Below are 20,327 nucleotides of genomic sequence, written 5' to 3'. Positions count from 1 at the left end.
AGGAATGCATTGGTTTAAACATTGTCTTATCACCACAAATGTTGTTTACTCTCTGTGTAATTTATTGTCCACCTTCTTCTAACTGTAGTTGAAGACTTTATTGAAAGAATGTAATTTTAACAAAGAGGTAATTATCATGGGTGATTTTTACTTTAATTTAGAAGATAAATCTACTAGGAAAAATCTTATAAAGTAGATAACTGATAGTTTTGATCTTAAACAATTAAAGCTGCAGTTGGTAACTTTTGACGCTCTAGCGGTTAATAAACAGAACTGCTTGCGTCTTGCGGAAGAACATCGTAGCCGGAACTACTTCTCCCTGTTTATGTCTATGAAGAATCACAAAGGTACTGGGTTACTCCGCCGCGGTACCCCTGAAGCAATCTAAAATAGTCAGAATATAAATACTTATTATAGGTGCACCCTAGTGATTCAGGACAAGCTGAAAACACGGTCTGGAAAATGGATTCATGGTGTACTTGCTTATTATATACATTTTTCTACATTTTGAACACAAACAAAGTTACGGACCCCAGCTCTGATTGGTTGTTTCTTAACGGGAGCGATGTATTTCTGCAAATGGCAATAGGACCACTGGGAGGAGCCAGAGGAGCTTGATTTTTTCACAGATTATCTGTCTCATATTTTACTGTCAGGACATAATGACAGGTTTAACAAATATGTAAAAAATAATTTTTTAATTTAATTAGTGGACCTACTCGAATAACTAATTTGACTAAAAAAAAAAAAAAATACTCAACGGAAACCGTTTTTTTTTTTTAATAGAAAATATGAAAATATTGTGTAGTTGGAGCTGTGTTCCTTGATTTAAAGAAAGCATTTGACACTGTTAATCATATAATCCTTATGTTTAAGTTATCTTGTTTTAATTGTTCATTACATACACTTAACTTGATAGAGTCATATCTAAAAGATATAGATCTCAGTGTGTTAGAGTACAAAATCACCAATCCAATGATTTAGGTACATCAACTGGTGTTCCGCAAGGATCTATCTTGGGTCCATTGCTGATTGCTATATATATATATCCCCAATCACCCGAATTCTGAACTCCTGTGCATCATCACCAGAACCACATATAAAGCCATCAGTCACCATCACTCATCGTCTGGTCTTGCACCGATCTCCTCACTTGCCTGAACGCCATTATTAAACCTACCTGAACTCTTGAACCCTCTTCATCCTCGTCAGTCTTCCTGTCCCCATCGTCTTCATCTGAGCACCATCTGGATCACCGTTCACCATAAGGGAAGTTGTGTTGTCACCGTTCTATCCACGTGTCAAGATTCACCTGTGTCTGAGTCCTCTGATTCACATTAAACTACCTTATCACTGAATCCTCTGTGTCCTCGTCTGTGTCTGACAGAAGACCAGACCGCATGCAGAGCTCTTCGGACACGGGCGAGGACCGCACCGCGGATCCCTTCACGCAACTGGTTCACGCTGTACAGTCCTCACTGATGCAACAAACTCCCCCTTCTTCACCGGCTGTCAACAACTCAAACACCGCTACAACTCCGGTCACTTCTTCAGTTGCCCCTGCGAGTCCCATGGCCAAACCAGCGACATACAGCGGCACGGCGGAGGATTGCAGCGGGTTCCTGCTACAGTGTTCCCTCTATATGGAATCCAACTCTCATTTATTCACCTCCGAACGCAGTCGAGTAGCCTTCATCATCAACCTACTCTCAGGTAAGGCCCTCCAATGGGCTGAATCTCTCTGGGACTCGAACTCACCTGCCCTTGGATCCGTCACTAACTTCTGTTCCCAGTTAAAATCCGTCTTTGGCCATCAAACTTCTGCATTGTCTGTCCATGACCAATTATTTACCATTCACCAACAGAGAGATGAATCTGTGAGTGATTATGCCATACGCTTCCGTACTCTCGCTTACATAAGCGGCTGGAATGAAACTGCCTTAATTACAGCATATCGCCACGGATTGAATGACAAGATACAAAGTTTGATAGTTGTGTACGAAGACTCACTAGGACTAGAGAATCTCATTCAGAAATCCATTCGAGTTGCCCAGAGACTCACTGCCTGTCATCCGCTCACTCCCGCTGTACTTCCTCCGCCCGCTATACCATCTGTCGCTCCTCCAGCACCTGAACCCATGCAAGTGGACTCTCACCATCTGTCCGCATCGGAACGTCAGCAGAGGATCAACGCCGGGCTATGTCTCTATTGTGGGGGAGATGGACACCTCTTACCATCCTGTCCAGTTCGACCTCCACGCCCAGCGGTGAGTACCATCCATATACCTCCTCAAACTGCTCATCTAACTAAGACCTGGGTTACTCTAAGACACCTTTGCTCTTCTGTTTCAGTACAAGCCCTCATCGACTCCGGTTCGGCGGGGAACTTCATCAACCGTCAAACCTTAACTCGTCTCAACGCCATTGACCTCCTGCCTGGAGCAACCCTTCCTAAAGGATGAATCTATCCCCTGTCCATCCCGGAGCAGAAGGCCATGGAGGAGTATATACAGGAAGCCCTCGCTCAGGAGTTCATCCGACCATCTACTTCCCCTGCCGCTTCCAGCTTCTTCTTCGTGGCCAAGAAGGACGGAGGCTTGAGGCCGTGCATCGATTATCGCCACCTCAATTCACAAACCGTCAAATTCAGTTATCCTCTTCCCCTGGTCCCAGCGGCGTTGGAACAACTACGCGGAGCCAGGATCTTCACGAAACTGGACTTGAGGAGCGCCTACAACCTAATCCGCATCCGGAAGGGGGACGAATGGAAGACCGCTTTCATCACTCCTTCCGGGCACTATGAATACCGGGTCATGCCGTATGGGTTATCCAACAGTCCATCCGTCTTCCAAAACTACATGAATGAAGTCTTCAGAGATTACCTTAACAAGTCGTAATTGTCTACATCGACGACATCCTCATCTACTCCACATCCAAGCAAGAACATATCCATCATGTCATCCTCGTACTCCGAAAACTCCGGGAACACCACCTTTACCTCAAATCCGAAAAATGTGAGTTCCATACGCCCTCAGTCCAGTTCCTAGGTTACATCATCGACCCATGTGGCGTGAAGATGGACCAGGGGAAGGTGGACGCCATCACACACTGGCCTCAACCCGGCTCCATAAAAGAACTTCAACGCTTCCTGGGCTTTGCCAACTTTTATCGAAGATTCATCAAGGACTACAGTTTACTCAGCTCCCCTCTAACTTCTCTCCTCCAGGACCGGCACAAGTCTCTGTCCTGGAACCCCGAGGCCACTGAAGCTTTCCACCTGCTCAAACAAGCCTTCAAGACCGCTCCAATCCTCATCCACCCTGATCCCAGCCACCAGTTCATCGTGGAAGTGGACGCCTCATCAACCGGGGTCGGAGCAGTCCTCTCCCAGCGGCAGGGGAATCCACCACGACTCCATCCATGTGCCTTCTTCTCGAAGAAGCTATCCCCGGCGGAGCAGAATTATGACATCGGTAACCGTGAACTACTGGCCATTAAGCTGGCTCTGGAAGAATGGCGTCACTGGCTGGAGGGAGCCCAGTTCCCTTTCGAGGTGGTAACCGACCACCGGAACCTGGAATACCTCCGTGAAGCCAAAAGACTGAATCATCGCCAAGCTAGATGGGCCTTGTTCTTCACGAGATTCAACTTCAAGGTCACCTATCGCCCTGGCTCCCAGAACAATAGAGCCGACGCCCTCTCCCGTCTTCATCAAGCAGATCCCGAACCCGAATCTCCAGAACCAATCCTCCCTCCAGCCATGATAGTTAGTCCTATCCAGTGGAGTATTGATCATCTGATTGCACAGGAAAACCTTCAACACCCTGCTCCGCCGGGAGGTCCAGAAGGGAAACTCTTCGTCCCCCCTCAACATCGGATTACCCTCCTGGACTTAGCTCACACCTCTCCGGGCTCTGGACACCCAGGCAGGAGGCGGACCCTCTCGCTCCTACAACAGCGTTACTGGTGGCCATCGATGGCTCTGGATACGGTCCGCTACCTCAAAGGATGCTCCGTCTGCGCCATAGCAGACACCCCTAGAAGACTCCCGGAAGGTAAACTGGTGCCTCTGCCCATTCCTGAACGTCCATGGACCCATATCGGCATTGATTTAATGACTGACCTCCCTCTCTCTCAAGGCTACACCTGTGTACTGGTAGTGGTCGGCAGGTTTTCAAAATCATGTAAACTCATCCCTCTCAAAGGACTCCCCACTGCGTTCGAAGCGGCAGAGGCACTATTCCACAACGTCTTCCGTCACTTTGGCATCCCAGAAGATATCGTCTCCGACAGAGGCCCCCAATTCATCTCTAGAGTCTGGTCAGCTTTCTTCCGTCTTCTAGGGGTGTCCGTCAGTCTCTCCTCGGGATACCATCCTCAGACCAACGGCCAGACGGAGCGTAAGATTCAGGAGCTGGGGAGGTTCCTGAGGATTTACTGCCACCGTAACCAGGACTGTTGGAGCCAGTACCTACCCTGGGCCGAATACGCTCAGAACTCCCTCCAGCAATCTACCACCGGGCTCACCCCCTTCCAATGTGTCCTTGGATACCAACCTCCGCTCTTCCCATGGTCAGGTGAGCCCTCGCAGGTCCCAGCGGTAGATCACTGGTTCCGACAGGAGCGAAAGGGTCTGGGACTCGGCTCACGTGCATCTCCAGCGGGCAGTGCGGAGGCATAAGGAGCAAGCGGACGCTCGTCGAGGACCCACGCCGCAATACCAACCTGGACAACAAGTCTGGCTCTCGACGAGGGACATCCGCCTCCGACTGCCCTGCCGTAAGCTGAGTCCCCGATACATCGGACCATTCACTATTGAACGGCAACTGAACGAAGTGACCTATAGACTCCAACTCCCTGCACAGTACCGTATCTCACCTTCATTCCATGTCTCACTCCTCAAACCCTTCACTGAACCTTTGTCTCCTCCATCCACAGAACCTGGTGATGATGCCGTACAAGATCCCAGCCGTCAGGAGCCGCCCGTGGAGGAGGGGGTACTGTCACAGCCACACCTTCTACACTCCCGGAATCGTCCCCAATCACCCGAATTCTGAACTCCTGTGCATCATCACCAGAACCACATATAAAGCCATCAGTCACCATCACTCATCGTCTGGTCTTGCACCGATCTCCTCACTTGCCTGAACGCCATTATTAAACCTACCTGAACTCTTGAACCCTCTTCATCCTCGTCAGTCTTCCTGTCCCCATCGTCTTCATCTGAGCACCATCTGGATCACCGTTCTCCATATGGGAAATTGTGTTGTCACCATTTTATCCACGTGTCAAGATTCACCTGTGTCTGAAACCTCTGATTCACATTAAACTACCTTATCACTGAATCCTCTGTGTCCTCATCTGTGTCTGACAATATATACATATATATACATATATATATATATATATATATATATATATATATATATATATATATATATATATATGATAAATGTATACGGATGATACAGTAATTTATATATATGGTAATAGTCTAGCACAAGTTGCAAATTAATGAAAAAATTCTATGGTAAATATGTCAGCATAGTTAAAAGAGAATTGCTTACAACTAAACGTGTCCAAAACAGTATGTATGTTTTTCTCTAAATCTAACAGTATTATTAAAGAGTTGGATGTTTACGTGTCAGGGGTGAGGCTGCAGGTAGTGCCCCAATATTAATATCTGTGGATACTTATTGATTCTAAACTTACATTTAAAGCTCAAGTTAAGTCTCAGGAGAGTTCAGTGACTCTATCAATTAGAGTCCTTATACAAATGTACACTTAAAGTTCTTCATTGTTTAATACTGAAAATAAAAAGCTAAACATATTCATAAATGTATGAGAACAACTTGCTGAACTGAAAATTTGACAGAAAAAAAATTAATATCAAAGCAGATATTTATTCTAAATGACAGACACAGAAAACTGGTATTAAGTAGAACACTCACTCTTGCAGTGTTTACAGACAAATCACTTTCTCGCTAGCTATATTCTTGTTAAACTCATGGCAACATGGTGGAAATGAGATCTGACATATATCTTCATGGATTGAGTGCTATATAGCACAAATCTGAGTTAGGCCCGCAGTCATTATAAAGGTTTTTAGCAGGTAATCAAAAAGTAATTCTATTAAAGTCAAAAATATAATTTAATATCACTGAATCAACCTGACTAAATTGAATTACACTAAATAGGCTCATAAATAGTCCCTTAACAATTAACAATTACTCCTTTCTTTTTTACTTTTATAAATATGAAATAACTTGGGAAATAACAAAATGTTTTAGGAAAAGCATTTACACTAAGAGATCAGAAGCAGTTGGTTTTGGCTTTTTTGTTGCTCCTGCACTGACATCTAGTGGAAATTTTGGAATTTATTTGTGTGATTGCTCAATCATTCTACGTGTTTGGTTACTTCATACAGGTATTTTTGAAAAATATTCGTCATCACTTTTGATTCTTTTATAGTAACTGTGCATGTAGCTTTTCTGACTTCATGTTAACTTAGAGAATATATTTGATAATGTAATTGTTACACCGCAAGATCATAAAACTTTAAAATAAATTCATAAAACTTGACAGAAAAAAGTATTGTTTTAAAAACACATTATGCATCAAAAGCACAAGCTAAAGCGACAGAAACCATGCAGAGACCATTCTTTTTCTGTTTTATTTTCTTTTACATTCTTTTTCTTCCCCAGAGCACAATAGTTCTGCTCAGCATCAGATAGTACACTTTTTATAATTTTTTCTTTCTTTTCAGACTTAGTGCTGGGTCAGTGTTGTCACATTAGTACATTATGATGGGCTAACTACTGGAAGAGGGTTTACACAATTACATAGTTCATTTATTGCATTTTAAACCAAAAGAAAACCTCAAACACAAAACCAAAATAGTGCAATCATATTGATTTTCCCTTTATTCAGTGATAGACATTTACCAGTCCAATCCATTGTCTTCCTCCTTCCACCAGTTTTGCATACAGTACAGTATCTTGTGATAGAGAACAACATAAATATCTAATAAAATAAAAAATTAGCCTTGAAAATATACTTTGGAGACCCAAAGACATAGTTATGGACTATGTACAAATCACCTGGAAAGATATCAAGCATGTTTTCAATTGGGAAGAGCTCATTGTGCTTTCAAGCCTGTTTCTCTAGCTTGTTGCTTTTCATATGCAGTCATTTTAAAAATTGACAGAAGATTCAACATGGTCCCAAATAACATTTTTGTTCAATATATGTAAATAATATTATTTATGTACACCTTAAATAGACAGAAAGCCATTTGTTTGTGCAATTTATATATAGATGAGGGCAATGAATTTTAATGTGCAAACTGTATATACTCAAGCAGATGTTTGTGATGGTTTCTGTCCATTGCATCTCCCTATTCAGTTTACAGTGCTGCTTATTTCTACAAATGCCTGATTGTGTCATGCATAGTCATGATTAGCTTGAATGTACAATGGGATCGCATATGCATGTATGCAAAGACTAAAATTAGTGATAATTTAGTGAAGAGATTGTCTTGCAAATAAGACATATGTCATTCCGTTAAATGTGATAATCTTTGTAAGTGGTTTTGTTATTGCATGGAAGAACAGCAGCAAGTAAAACTCAACAATTACAGCAGCAGATATGTCAGCAAAATCATCACTAATCATGCAAATAAGTGTTGATGAAAACAAAACTATCAGGAACTGTTATCAGTGTTTCGTGATTCTCAAAATGCAATACATCATCATACCGTTACACAGTTGTTTTTGAATTAATGGTATGATTATGTATAGTTATACTTTTGTGGAAACAAAGAGGCTTGCAAGGGTCTCACATTTGTGGTTTCAAACAAAACCACTAGATGTCACTGTAATGCAAACATTAGTATAGAACTTTGGCCAACACAGGAACACAAAAGATTATTGCACAAAAGAAATAAAAATAAATTCTTAAAATCAAATATTAAAATGCATTTACATTAAAAAATAAAATCCTAACAATATGAATTCAAATATAGTTATAAATAAATAATAAACTAAAATAGTTCATAAAATATTGGGGCACAAACCTTTTTTACTTAACTACAAATTAAGTTGAATATATTTTGAGAAATATTTTCTCAGCTTGTTCATGATTTTAAAGATGAGAGCATGTCATACAATTTATATCTGCCTAATTTACTGTTATAGATTAATTTGCATCAAAATGCCATATAATTTTTTCCTTTTAAAACTGAACAAGTCTTATCATCCTTACTATGCATAATTATAATATAAGTTGCATTTTATTCCGTGCATTTAGCATAGTTTATCACTTGTCCAATCAGAACAGAATTGTAAGATCTCAGTTGAGAACCACTGACAAAATAAATAATATGTTAGGTTTTTTAGTGCAATACTAAGATCTAGGCAAAAAGATGTACAAACATTCATGTGGTCTGCTTTTCATGAATCTGAAAGGGTGATACTAGTGCAGTGTGTTTGGACATACTGATGAGTTACTTGTTAATTTGCCCTGGTTGACATAAACCTAATGTTTCCAGTGGATAAAAAGACACAGGAAAAATGAAACGGGATATAACACAAAAATAAAAACGTTTTCAGTTAAAAAGTCCCAAGTGTGGATTCAGTATATGAATTAGTGATTTGAGGGCTGTGCTACATAAAGCCATTTGGGTTATTAATTATGAGTGAACTGCATTTGATGATTGATTGAAATAAAATGTATTGTGAAAAAGGTATGGCCTTGAAAACAAACCAAAAGTGATGCATGAGGTGGAGAGTGAGTGAGCGGGATGTGAGTGGCATGTGGTGCCCTTCTTTGTGAGGGCATGGTATGGATGCTCTGATCACAGTGCCAGAGTCAGGCTGGCAGAACCTGCAGACAGACGGCACCACCAAGGGGTTAGGGAGACCCCTGTTGTTGTCAGCGGGGCTCAGTGGGGACTTTCAGACCAGTTGAATGTGTGTATACCTGTGTGTGTGTTGGCTGAAGGCCTGCAGCAGAGTGGTTCTGAGATGTAAAGGACGACACATGTGTTAGTGCAGGTTAAGTAGAGGGTGTGTGTTGTCACTGACAGTGAGGCTGGGATTGGTCCACTTCTCCGCTGGCCTTCATCTCCTCTTTCTCATCGGGGGGCAGGGGGGGCCAGCTGCTCTGAGCCCCGTCTCATTCTGGGGCAGTGAAGGGGCTGGCCTTTGAGGAATATTCTGGGGGTCTTTCTGGAATGTTCTATGTCACTCTATAACAACCAGAGAGCAGTAGAGTGAGTGATCATTATGGTTAAACACCCGGGACAAAAGCTTTCTGTCAGTCAATATTTAAGGTGCACACACACACACTTATATATATAATAAAACAGACAAAAGCATATACGGTAACAAAATACGGTTACTAAAGCCAACTTAAACTTAAATTAAATTAAATATTTGTCATTTGAAATAAGCAAATGCACATTTGATTTTGATTGTTATTATTAATATTTATTATCAATATGCCGTGAGAAGAAAATACACATTCACAATAATACGTTTAACTGGCAGATGAAAATCAATCCAACACTCACCCTAATTTGTGGTTGTACTCATTCAATTAGCTCATGCGTCTCTGAGAACTAGAGAAAGAAGATGAGGGAGTGTTTAAGATCATTTAAGCTTCATCACATCAAGGGAAGCCCAAGCAGGTAACATTTAAACACTCACCTGTTGGCTAGAGTTGGCTGAGGGTGGTGTAACTACATTTTGCTCCACTAGAGGGTTCAAGGGGGCGGAGCCTGGCAGGTGAGTGGCACGCCAGTATATATCTAAGTATTCAGCCAGGTGTTCACAGGCATCCTCTAACTGATTCTCATCCAGTATGACATCAAACATTTCCTGATGCAAGATTAATGCAGTGAAGACAAACAGTATTAGTGCCAGTATTAGTGTTGCTTCAGTATGTTAACAGGAGCTGAAAGTGTGCAGTAATGGGTCTCACTGGTGGGCACTGTGCTAGTTTATCTCCAGCCATCATTTGCACATTGAGATGTTTGCTTTGAGATTTTCCTCTGGACTTAATGAGTCTTTGAAGAACCTGGGGTAAAATGAGTAATGAGTGAACCTACCTATATTACTTAATCATTTAAATAAGCACAACAACACTTTTAGTTCTGTGGACCTTTAAATAGCACTGCTTTTTTGTGTGCGTGGACAGTCACTTTTTTTGTTAGTGCAATTAGTGCAGTTTTTGTCTTCACCTTCATGTAAAACTTCAGGACCTTTGCATTTCATTTGGTGTGCAGATTTTTTGGCTTTGGCTGCTTAACTTATAAATAAACACTTTTCAAATTCATATTTAAAGGGATAGTTCACCCCAAAAAATTAATTTCTGTCATTAACTACTCACCATAATGGCATTCCAAACTCGTAAGACCTTTGTTCGTCTTCAGAACACAAATTGAGACATTTCTGGATGAAATCCGAGAGCTTTCTGCCCAGAAAGATACTAAAGACATTTTTTAAATAGTCCATGTGACATCAGTGGTTCAACTATAATTTTATGAAGCTACGAGAATACTTTTTGTGTGCAAAGAAAACAAAAATAACGACTTTATTCATCAATTTCTTCTCTTATGTATCAGTCTTCAGCATGCATTAATAAAAGTACCACCACGTGTCAAAGACACAGAAGAGAAGAATTGTTGAATAAAGTTATTTTTGTTTTCTTTGGACAGAAAAAAAATATTATTGTATCTTCATAAATGTCACATGGACTATTTTAACAATGTCCTTACTACCTTTCTGGGCCTTGAACATGGTAGTTGCACTGCTTGTCTATGCAGGGTCAGAAAGCTCTCGGATTTCATCAAAACAAATTTAATTTGTGATGACAATCTTACAGGTTTAGAATGACATGAGGGTGAGTAATTTTCATTTTTGGGTGAACTATCCTTTTAATTAGTCTATCATCGATATTCAAGAGTAGACATACTGTACATGCATCACAGAAAAACTAGTTTTTCTTAACCAGCAAATGTAATACTGTAATAATGCATTTTGTTGTCTCTGATTTTAAACACTCATTGGTCATGCTAAAACACTATTTTTAGACTTATATTTGAAGAATATTTAAATAATAACTGCAGAAAGAATTCTGGTTGTGGTGGAAATGATAGAGGGACAAAATTGATCTAAAAATTATATAAATAATTTTCTAATAACAATTTGATTAATTTACTTTTCATAATTTTAGATACATTTTATTTTTTTATTATGGATTTCTATATTAGATGAAAATCCATAGTCTGGGACAGGAGTTAAATAATAAAATACATAAAACAACATAAAAATACAAGTTAAAGGGTTTCCGAGGCCATTTTACAATAATGTTACCTTCATACAACAACAGAAAAGTGAGGTTAGTTTTAATATACATCTGTAATTTGAGAAACACCCATTTATAGCTTTTTAAGAATAAGTGATTTATTGCCTGGTTAAATATTGATGTACCTTTGGAGAGGACACTTTGACGTAGACAATGATGGGGGCGAGGGAGGTCTTGAGAAGCTGTGCGGGGTGGTTGATAGTATCTGCATCCAAGACCACCAACTGCAGGCTTTTAGCCAGTTCAAATATTCTCTCAATCTCACTCTGCACCTCGGCTGAGAGAGAGACAGGCACGATAGCAAGAGCCACATTAATAATGAGACAACAAATGATGCCATATTAGGTCCTTCATTAAAAAATACCTGATCATATTTTGTATTAATGTACTATTTAGCTTAACTCTTGTATGCTGTCACTCACCCAGACTGGAACGTGTGTTTGACCTCTCCATGATAGCTTTCTTGTTCAGTACAGACCTCTTGGCCAGAGACAGATCTGCAGTCACCCGTGTGATAGAAATCCTGCCATGAAACCACACCACAAAACAGAAAATAACATAGCATACAAGAAGTATGGACCACTTTTATGATACTTTACAGAAGAAAAAAGGTAGATAAATGATTTATTTTGGGGTGAACTGTTCCTTTAAGAGTAACGCTTTCACATTAAAGCTCTAAACCAGTGAAAAAAGCAGTTTCTGCACTGACCTCCCATCAAACCTGTGTTTCAGGAAGTCAAACAAGGCTTTCTGCATCATATCAGTCACCTGCATCAGAAGATTGTGAGAAAACGATTATTCTACATTCAACCAGAAACGTTTCATATGTAATTAACCTGTCAATCTGAGGTAGTTTAGGTCCTGAGCTATTAATAGTGTTAACATCCACCCAGTGATTTTGTTGTCTAAGGATCGTGGGGGAAAATAAGGAATCCTAAGCAGGGGATTCGGAAGAAGAGTGGTGTATAAGGCTAATATGGTTTGGATGAGGTGACGTGGTTTCATTTAGACACGGGGTGAAAAATGAATGACTCCAGAAATAGAGGGTAGAGAGTCAGCAGGGGAAGCTGGTCTCTGGTGTCTCTGTTAAAGAGCTGACTGACAAATGTGTCCAGAGCACCGTGCCACAGCAGGATTTCAATATTTCATGTTCGTGAATCCTCTCGCACACCAAAACTGCCTGAGCAGTCACATACAACAGGATCCAAAATGAGCTTTTTGCCATGCCTGCCCACAGAGAGTGAATTATAAGAATTTACAGACTGTGATTACTTTTCTTAGGCCATGCATGAAACTGTATTGTGCATTATTTTATAAAATATAATTATAATAAATATAATTATCTAAATATTGTTTAGTAAATATATAACTTGTATATCACATCATAGGGTCACAAATCTGGTCAATGAACTTCCGTTCACTTACCACCAGAGGTCACCCGCTCGCTACATGGACTCTCACACTACACAGACTGTTACCCTACCCTATATGCCTGGACTGCACTTCCCATCATCCATTGCACTGATTGCACACAGCTGTAACAAGTCACACTAACCTAAAAGCTATTACATAAACTATATAACATTCACTCAGCTCCTACTGAAGATGCTGAGTATTGTTTGCATATATTGCTTCTTGTTTTTCCCGTAACACACACACACACACACACACACACAAATACAAATATTACACAAATTACTTAACGTAATGTATTCAAAAATGACTAAAACTATAATATTATATAAATAATAATAAAATAAAATGCTGGTTAGTCAAATTTTGGTAGCTGAATATATACGTTGTCACATTGAGTTCTGGAGAAAAAAGACATTATTACTGTTGGTAACTTTTCCAATAGTGGTGCGAATTAAAAGGCAGAAAAGTCACATGGGTGAGTGATGATGTTTTCTTTAGTAAATGGTTTGCATGTCCTTGATTTGATTCAGTTTATTTACTCCTCAAACTCCACTTTCACGTGCTTGATGGTTGTCAATTTTGGACCCTGCATACATAGAACAACTGGCCTGTCTCTTAACTGCCATGATGATCAAATTTAATATTATTTACCTCATAGCCTTTCAGCGAGGGGCCGACCAGAACAACAGGCCTCATGGATGGAACTACATCATAGGGTGGAACGTGCTCTGTCTACAACACACACACACACACACAAGCTATGAACCTTAACTAACATTTCCCAACATCTAATGAGTAGCCTCAAGGGATGCAGTTTCAATAACACAGCATTAAAATCTCTCACAGAGAATTGTCTGAGAGGCCAGACAAAAACTGTGAATATTTAATAGCACTTTTTGAGGGACTGTGTTGCATTATGGAAGCAAAGAAGCAACTTTAGCCACCTACCTGCTTCTGCTTCTGTTTGGCTTGTTTAAAACAAGAGAGATGTGTTTGAGGAAATCTAAACAGGTTTTTGGTGTTCATAATGGTAAAACGATTTTATACTGAAATATTGTGAATCTTGACATATAAAATCAGCATAAATCCTGAATGGTAGTGGCTCAACATTACTAGTGTTACAATAAGAGAGTAATGTGTGATAGTATTTAAATACCTCTCACCTGCAGAAGGAGGAGTAGACCTCCAGCCTCCAGATGAAGCATTTCCACCCATTTTCCTGTTAACAACACACAAAAAAATCATTTTGCTTGTCTTTGTGCACTGTATTGCTGCGTATTAATAGTGGGGATTTAAATGCCATTCAAATTATTTGTTCTAACACAGTTCAATTGAACATGCATAATTCGCTACTATATGGCAGGCAAAAAAAAAAAAAAAAACAGTATGTGGAAAAAAAATACCTCTATCTATAATTAAAGGTACCTAATACACAAGTCCTCTTTCTAAAATAATTTGCTCTCCAGTGACACGTCCAGTACACGTATTTTGATGTGAGAGGGCAACAGTTGACAGACTTTTTCACTGGAGCATTATTATGGATTATGGTATTTTATATGGAAGCAAGAGTTTGAAGTTAAAAACATCTTAATGACGGATTTGTTTCTTACAAACACACAATTTTTCACTTCACAGTATGTTATTTGATGGACTGGAGTCGTGAGGATTACTTGTGGATTATTGTGACATATTTATCAGCTGTTTGAACTCTCATTCTGACGGCACCCATTCACTGCAGAGGATCTGTTGGTGTGCCTGAAAATAATGCTAATTTTCTCCAAATCTTTTCTGATTAAGAAACACACTAATCTACATCTGAGAGTGGATACATTTTCTGCAAATTTTCATCTTTGGGGGAAACTGTTCCTTTTAATGCTAATTAATACAGTACTGAAGAACAACTATATAGATATGATGAGATGCAACTGTGGACCTCTGAGCTGCTTTCTGTTCCTGCTTGATCCGCATGGCCTCCAGTTTAACAGGGCTGGGGATGAAGGCAATATCTGCCCCCTCCTTCACCAGCCTCCCGATCCACCAGTCATTATTATACTTCTGTAGGACAGGAGACAATGTGCTCAAAAATATCACACTGAAACATAAGCTAACTGTTAACTTCAGTTCATTAGTCGCTTCCCACCTCTTTTATGTGCAGAAAATCTTTGGTTTCAAAGTTGATGGCGGCACCCTGAACCGGACAGTCTTCATCGAGAGCCCCGCAGTAGCTGACATTGGTTCTCACTGCAAACGCCACAGGTTTGGTCTACCAGAAAACAATGAAACCAGATCACATTATGTTTAGAGGTAAGGTTATTGACAGTGTATCCATCTGAGAAAATGAACCTTGGCTCTCTCGAGCTGGAGCAGGGCCTGGCGCTCGGCCTCACGCCGAGACGCCTCCTTGTCCTCCTCCAGGGACAGGTCGGAATCCGATGGTCTACTCGTGCAGGAATCAGCAGAACTCTGCAAAAAGGATAAGAATCCAATATGAGAGGTGCTCTTTCAATTTGTTTTATTATAATTACTTTTATCCATTGGAATGTTTAATGTCCTTTCTACTTCTTTGTCAATTACAGTGGGTCTTATTCACTAAGCAACACATTTCTGCTTGGAATCTGCATACTATCATATCATATCAAAATCATATGGAGATATATTTGACCCTGGATCAAGTCTTAAGTCACTTGGGTATATTTGTAGCAAAATCCCCCAAAAACATTGTATTGGTCAAAATGATCAATTTTTCTATCGATATTAAAGGGTTAGTTTACCCAAAACTAAAATTAGCCCATAAATCCCTCACATTGAAGTCGTCCTAGGTGTATATGACTTTCTTCTTTCAGATGAATACAGTCAGAGTCATTAGAAAAACATTTATTTGATCTTTCAAGCTGTTGGTGTTGCACTCCATCGGTCCATGAGAAGTTTAATAGAAAGCACATCTTAAAAAAAAAAAGTCTCTCACATGGCTCCGGTGGGTGAACAAAGGTTTACGAAAAATTTCCATATTCAAAACTAATAATCACTTTAATCTAGCTTGCGCTCACTATTGCTTGTTCTCAAGGACCGATGCAGTGGAACATCCACTGAGTTGCATCCAACAGCTTGAAAGATCAAAGACAATTTTTCAAATAACTCCAAATGAATTCATCTGAAAGAAGAAAGTCATATACACCTAGGAAGACTTCAGGGTGAGTAATTTATGGCTTCATTTTCATTTTTGGCTGAACAAACCCTTTAAGTAAACATCAAATTTCCTACCCTAATTATATAAAAACATATTTTTTTTATTAACAATATGCATAGCTAAGAACTTTAAAAGTGATTTTCTCATTATTTAATTTTTTATTTGCACCCTCAGATTCCAGATTTTCAAATAGTTGAATCTCTGCCAAACTTTGTCTTTTGAAAAATTGACCCTTAAGACAGGTTTTGTGGTCCAGGGTCACATATACACATTTGAACAGCTGGCTAATGAGATGTCTGTTATCTGGGTCTGTATTAAAAGTATTTATTGTGTTTGAACTGGTTTTGAGGATGGCACACTTGGCATTTTTCGAGGTTGCTGAGCCAGAAGCAATGGTTTGAAAAAACTTTTAATGTTACATTTTTTTATAAGATCAAATCATCTACATCTTGGATGGCTTGAGGGTGAGCAAATGTTCAGCAAATTACAATTTGCAACTATTTGAGGTTAAAATCAAATTCATGAAGGTGCACGTGTGTTGTGAATTAGCCAGAACGTTTTGAATAATGTTTTTTATTTTTTTTCTGTAGTTTTGCGATATTCTATTTTGCACAATTTCAACTGCACACAGCAATTGCAGCAAACCAAAAATTGAAAAAAGAAAAATTAAAACTGAAAACTAAATCACCAAATGCACTGATAACAAAAGACGTAGTGACTGTAAACAAGCATTGCAAAAACCTTTCCTCTACCATCTCCTGCAGTCCTCTGATCTACCCTCCAGACTAGCCTTTCCCTCTGTCTTTTTTCCCTCCAAAATCCGGAACACACTGAGGATATGATTTAAATATCAAAGGCAGCCGCAGGGCGCGACACCTACCGTCGAAAGAGATGAAGCATAATTATGCAGACGCTGACTAAGATAAGATTCTTATGTGCGATTAAAACATATCTCTCATCTAAATGAACGTGTTAATTAAAAGCCAGCCCTGCTATGGGAGGCATCTCCATCACAGAGCTGTCCTGAACCAACTGTTGGATGATCTACACTGTGTTCATCTCTTTCATGTGTTCGGCTTAGAAATAAATGAAAAGTAAGATAGGGTAGGGCATTGAAGTACAACAACACTCTATATCAAAGGTTTCTTTTTATTTTTTTACTGATGCCACTTTTATCAGTAGGAGGTAATAGTGATGCAGGGTCGCCCACATAAACATCACTGTGGCTGTGACAGGCTGTGACACACATTTTGTGTTTCATCCATGCAGTGTGCATTAACTTAAGAGTCGTTTTCAGATGATCCGACAGACTAAGCAATTTTTCGCTCAGTACCTGGATCGATAGAGTAATGTAATCCTTTAAAAGACACAATGCATCACAACCTCATCCGCTAAGAGTGTTTCCACAACACCTCACCCCATATTCCACTTACAACACACATTATAACCATCAGACATTCCCAGAAAAGGCTGGGTAGAATGTTTACAGTATGTAGCTTAAATAAAGCTTTAATAGGTTTTTTATAGAATTTAAGTCTTATTATTCTGTTTATCTTCCTTTTGCTTTAATGACAGCAGTGTTAGAGCTGTGTTAAACTCCGCAAGTTTGCATAAAACTAATGTTCTCCAGAATGATTTAAGAATGATCCATCTTGAGCTTCAAATGGAAGCAGGAATTTGGCCATCTGAATTAGAATTTTCTCACAATGAGAAAAATGTCAGAAACCTGAGATATAAACTCAGAATTGTGAGATTCACAATTTTGTTGTGCAATAAGCAGCACAGCCAACAGGGGGCGAACCTCTCTACATCCACAAGGCTTGTTAGGTAACAGTCATTCTTTCACCTATATTTCACTCAGTGTTGTGCCCTATTTTCATTCAGATTGTCAGAATCTGATTCCCAGTCTCCTGTATAGAGCAGCATGGATTTGATGCTCACCATGGCAAAACTTGTCCTGACGAAGACAAGGATCAGAGACCATAGGAATCAACAACATGCCACACATCTAGAATATAAAATAAACACATGCACTGGTGCAAATTTTGCATTATATTAAATCAGTAATCAGTATCAGAAAGAAGGTTGAACTATACTGGGTGCAATTATATATTTTCAAAAGGAAGATTTTCAAATGGATTTTTAGTATGGGGTAGTTTTATATAATATAATACTTTTGCCCTGTTTATGTCAACTGAATAGTGTCCAAAACCTATAAAGACCTATAAATGTCCTGAAATATAATTATGAATTGATAAAATCAAGAACATATGACTTAAAAATATAGGCCTGAATATATGTAAAGATACATAGCTCATTACACTCTTGAATATAAACATATACATTTATATAAATATCTGTGCATTGTTTGTGTGTGCGTGTCACTTTTCAGTGGTATTTTTTCCTGAAACCAGTGAAATTCTGACCATGGTTGTTGGCTGGTTATAAAAAATTACTCCAGCCTTTTCTGACTATTGCAACACAACCAATCCATATGCCTTTTCCCCCCTAATACAGATGACATATCAACAACTTGCAATTCTATCTGAAACGATACTTACACCCAGAAAGATATGAGAAAGTGAAAGAGATATTAACAATCTTAGTCGGGCAATAGGCCTACACATTGTCAATTAAACAATCAATGCAGCTGAATGCATCTGATGAGTCTGCTTGTTGAAAAGCCAAGACGTGCATCTCGACTGAGAATAATTTATTCATAAAAAAGGCTTACACGAGTATATTAATAGAGTATGACCCAGGCAGAATGCATGCAAAATTCATTCACTCCACCAAAGCAGCGCTGATTGATTACAGAATCACACGGAGTGAAAATGTAATAGAGGGAGCGCGCGGGGGAAAAATCAGTGCGAGAGAGAGAGAGAGAGAGAGAGAGAGAGAGAGAGAGAGAGAGCAAACTATCCCTACCTTGCAGCTGAGCAGGGCTGCGCTAGAATCGGACGCGGACATGCCTATATAGACGGCTCGTATCGCCCTCCATCACTCTCTCTGTGGTCGAGCGAGGCGCGAGCTGCTCTCCATGCTCAGCGGTAAAGAGAGGGGAACGCTCTGGTACCGCACTCAACGCCTATACAAAATTGATGCCCTGACTGCAGCAGCTGAGTTGTGCTGTTCACTGAGAGCAAACGCCCTCCCTCTGCCGCTGCTGCCTTTCTTCCGCCTGCTCTCACGTTCAATCAGGGTCCATTTTGTCCCGCTCCACACACTGGAGATGCGGTTCTGCAGCCAGTGCAGCGGGGGAGGAGATGTTTACACGCGCTCACATCTCATTCTCATGCAGCAGGAAGAACAGGTGCTATGCAAGTGTGATGATGTGTGGAGTCAAACTCCCGGATCCGTCACTTTATTGTGGAAAGCAGGACTGGAAATGTAAAACTAACTGAAAAACATTATTAAGTTTTAAATTAAATTGAATTTATTTTACATGCTCTGGCATGACCTCTCTCTCTTATTCCTTGTACATCTCAGTAAAAACTGGTAGATAATATTCATGTTAAATATGTTAACAAAGCATTCTGCAACATATTTGGTAAACTATTAAGGACAGGCAGAATATTTTGTTAGTATTGTTGGCTATTGTCTTGAAGGATAAAATTATGATATTCCTCATTTGTAAGTTGGTTTGCGTCAACCATATCTGAAATATTCAAAATATTGAGAAAACTGGCTTTAAAGTTGTCCACATGAAGTTTTTGTCTATTCATATTATTAATAAAAAATTTAGTTTTAATATTTACAGTGATAAGTTTACAAAATATCTTCACAGAACATGATCTTTTCTTAATATCCTATCCTGATTTTTGGCATAAAAGAAAACTCTATAAGTTTGACCCATACAATGTATTTGTGGCTATTGTTATAAATATACCAGTGCTACTTATGACTGTTTTTGTGGTCCAAAAGTCACAAATGTAAATTGTTAAATACATTTTTATTGATTTATTTTTTATATCTACCCATATATTTGGTATCTATTATATATTGATACAATAATCAATATAAAAAAAGCTATATTTAAAAATATAAAATAAAATATTTTACTAACCATTCTGTATGCCAAAGAAATTGTTTAATTATTTTAATAAATTTGATCTTCTTTAAAATATCCAGCTATCCACAATTACAGCATCTTTGTTTTGGACCTCAAATTTATGCTGGTCAGTTTTAAAAGACCCATCTAATTTTTCCAGAAAAATGTATTCCAAGTGAATTTAAATATGCAAATTTGATCTTCTCTATATATGATGTACATAAAAAAAATATTAATAATATAATTAATCTGTATGTCTGCTCTGTCATACTAACTGGATTCCATGCCAGTTCTTTTTTTATTTTT

The 20,327-nt window shown here is 39.2% G+C and overlaps 1 protein-coding gene across 1 annotated transcript; it reads right to left on the bottom strand.

The window, feature by feature from the left end:
- Positions 1-6,654: 6,654 nt before the first annotated feature.
- On the bottom strand, positions 6,655-19,303 carry LOC128011118 (voltage-dependent L-type calcium channel subunit beta-4-like). Its single transcript, XM_052593227.1, has 14 exons — positions 18,899-19,303; positions 15,127-15,246; positions 14,924-15,046; positions 14,717-14,838; positions 13,947-14,002; positions 13,732-13,751; positions 13,435-13,515; positions 12,077-12,135; positions 11,790-11,890; positions 11,493-11,644; positions 9,982-10,077; positions 9,708-9,878; positions 9,572-9,619; positions 6,655-9,247 (listed from the first exon to the last, which is right to left on the bottom strand). The coding sequence occupies exons 1-13, from the start codon at positions 18,938-18,940 to the stop codon at positions 9,590-9,592; spliced, it is 1,173 nt and encodes a 390-aa protein (XP_052449187.1). The 5' UTR covers positions 18,941-19,303; the 3' UTR covers positions 6,655-9,247; positions 9,572-9,589.
- Positions 19,304-20,327: the final 1,024 nt, after the last annotated feature.

The sequence above is a fragment of the Carassius gibelio genome, chromosome B23 (assembly GCF_023724105.1).
Source record: "Carassius gibelio isolate Cgi1373 ecotype wild population from Czech Republic chromosome B23, carGib1.2-hapl.c, whole genome shotgun sequence".
NCBI classification, from domain to species: Eukaryota; Metazoa; Chordata; class Actinopteri; order Cypriniformes; family Cyprinidae; genus Carassius; species Carassius gibelio.
This window is presented reverse-complemented; position numbering and strand designations above follow the sequence as displayed.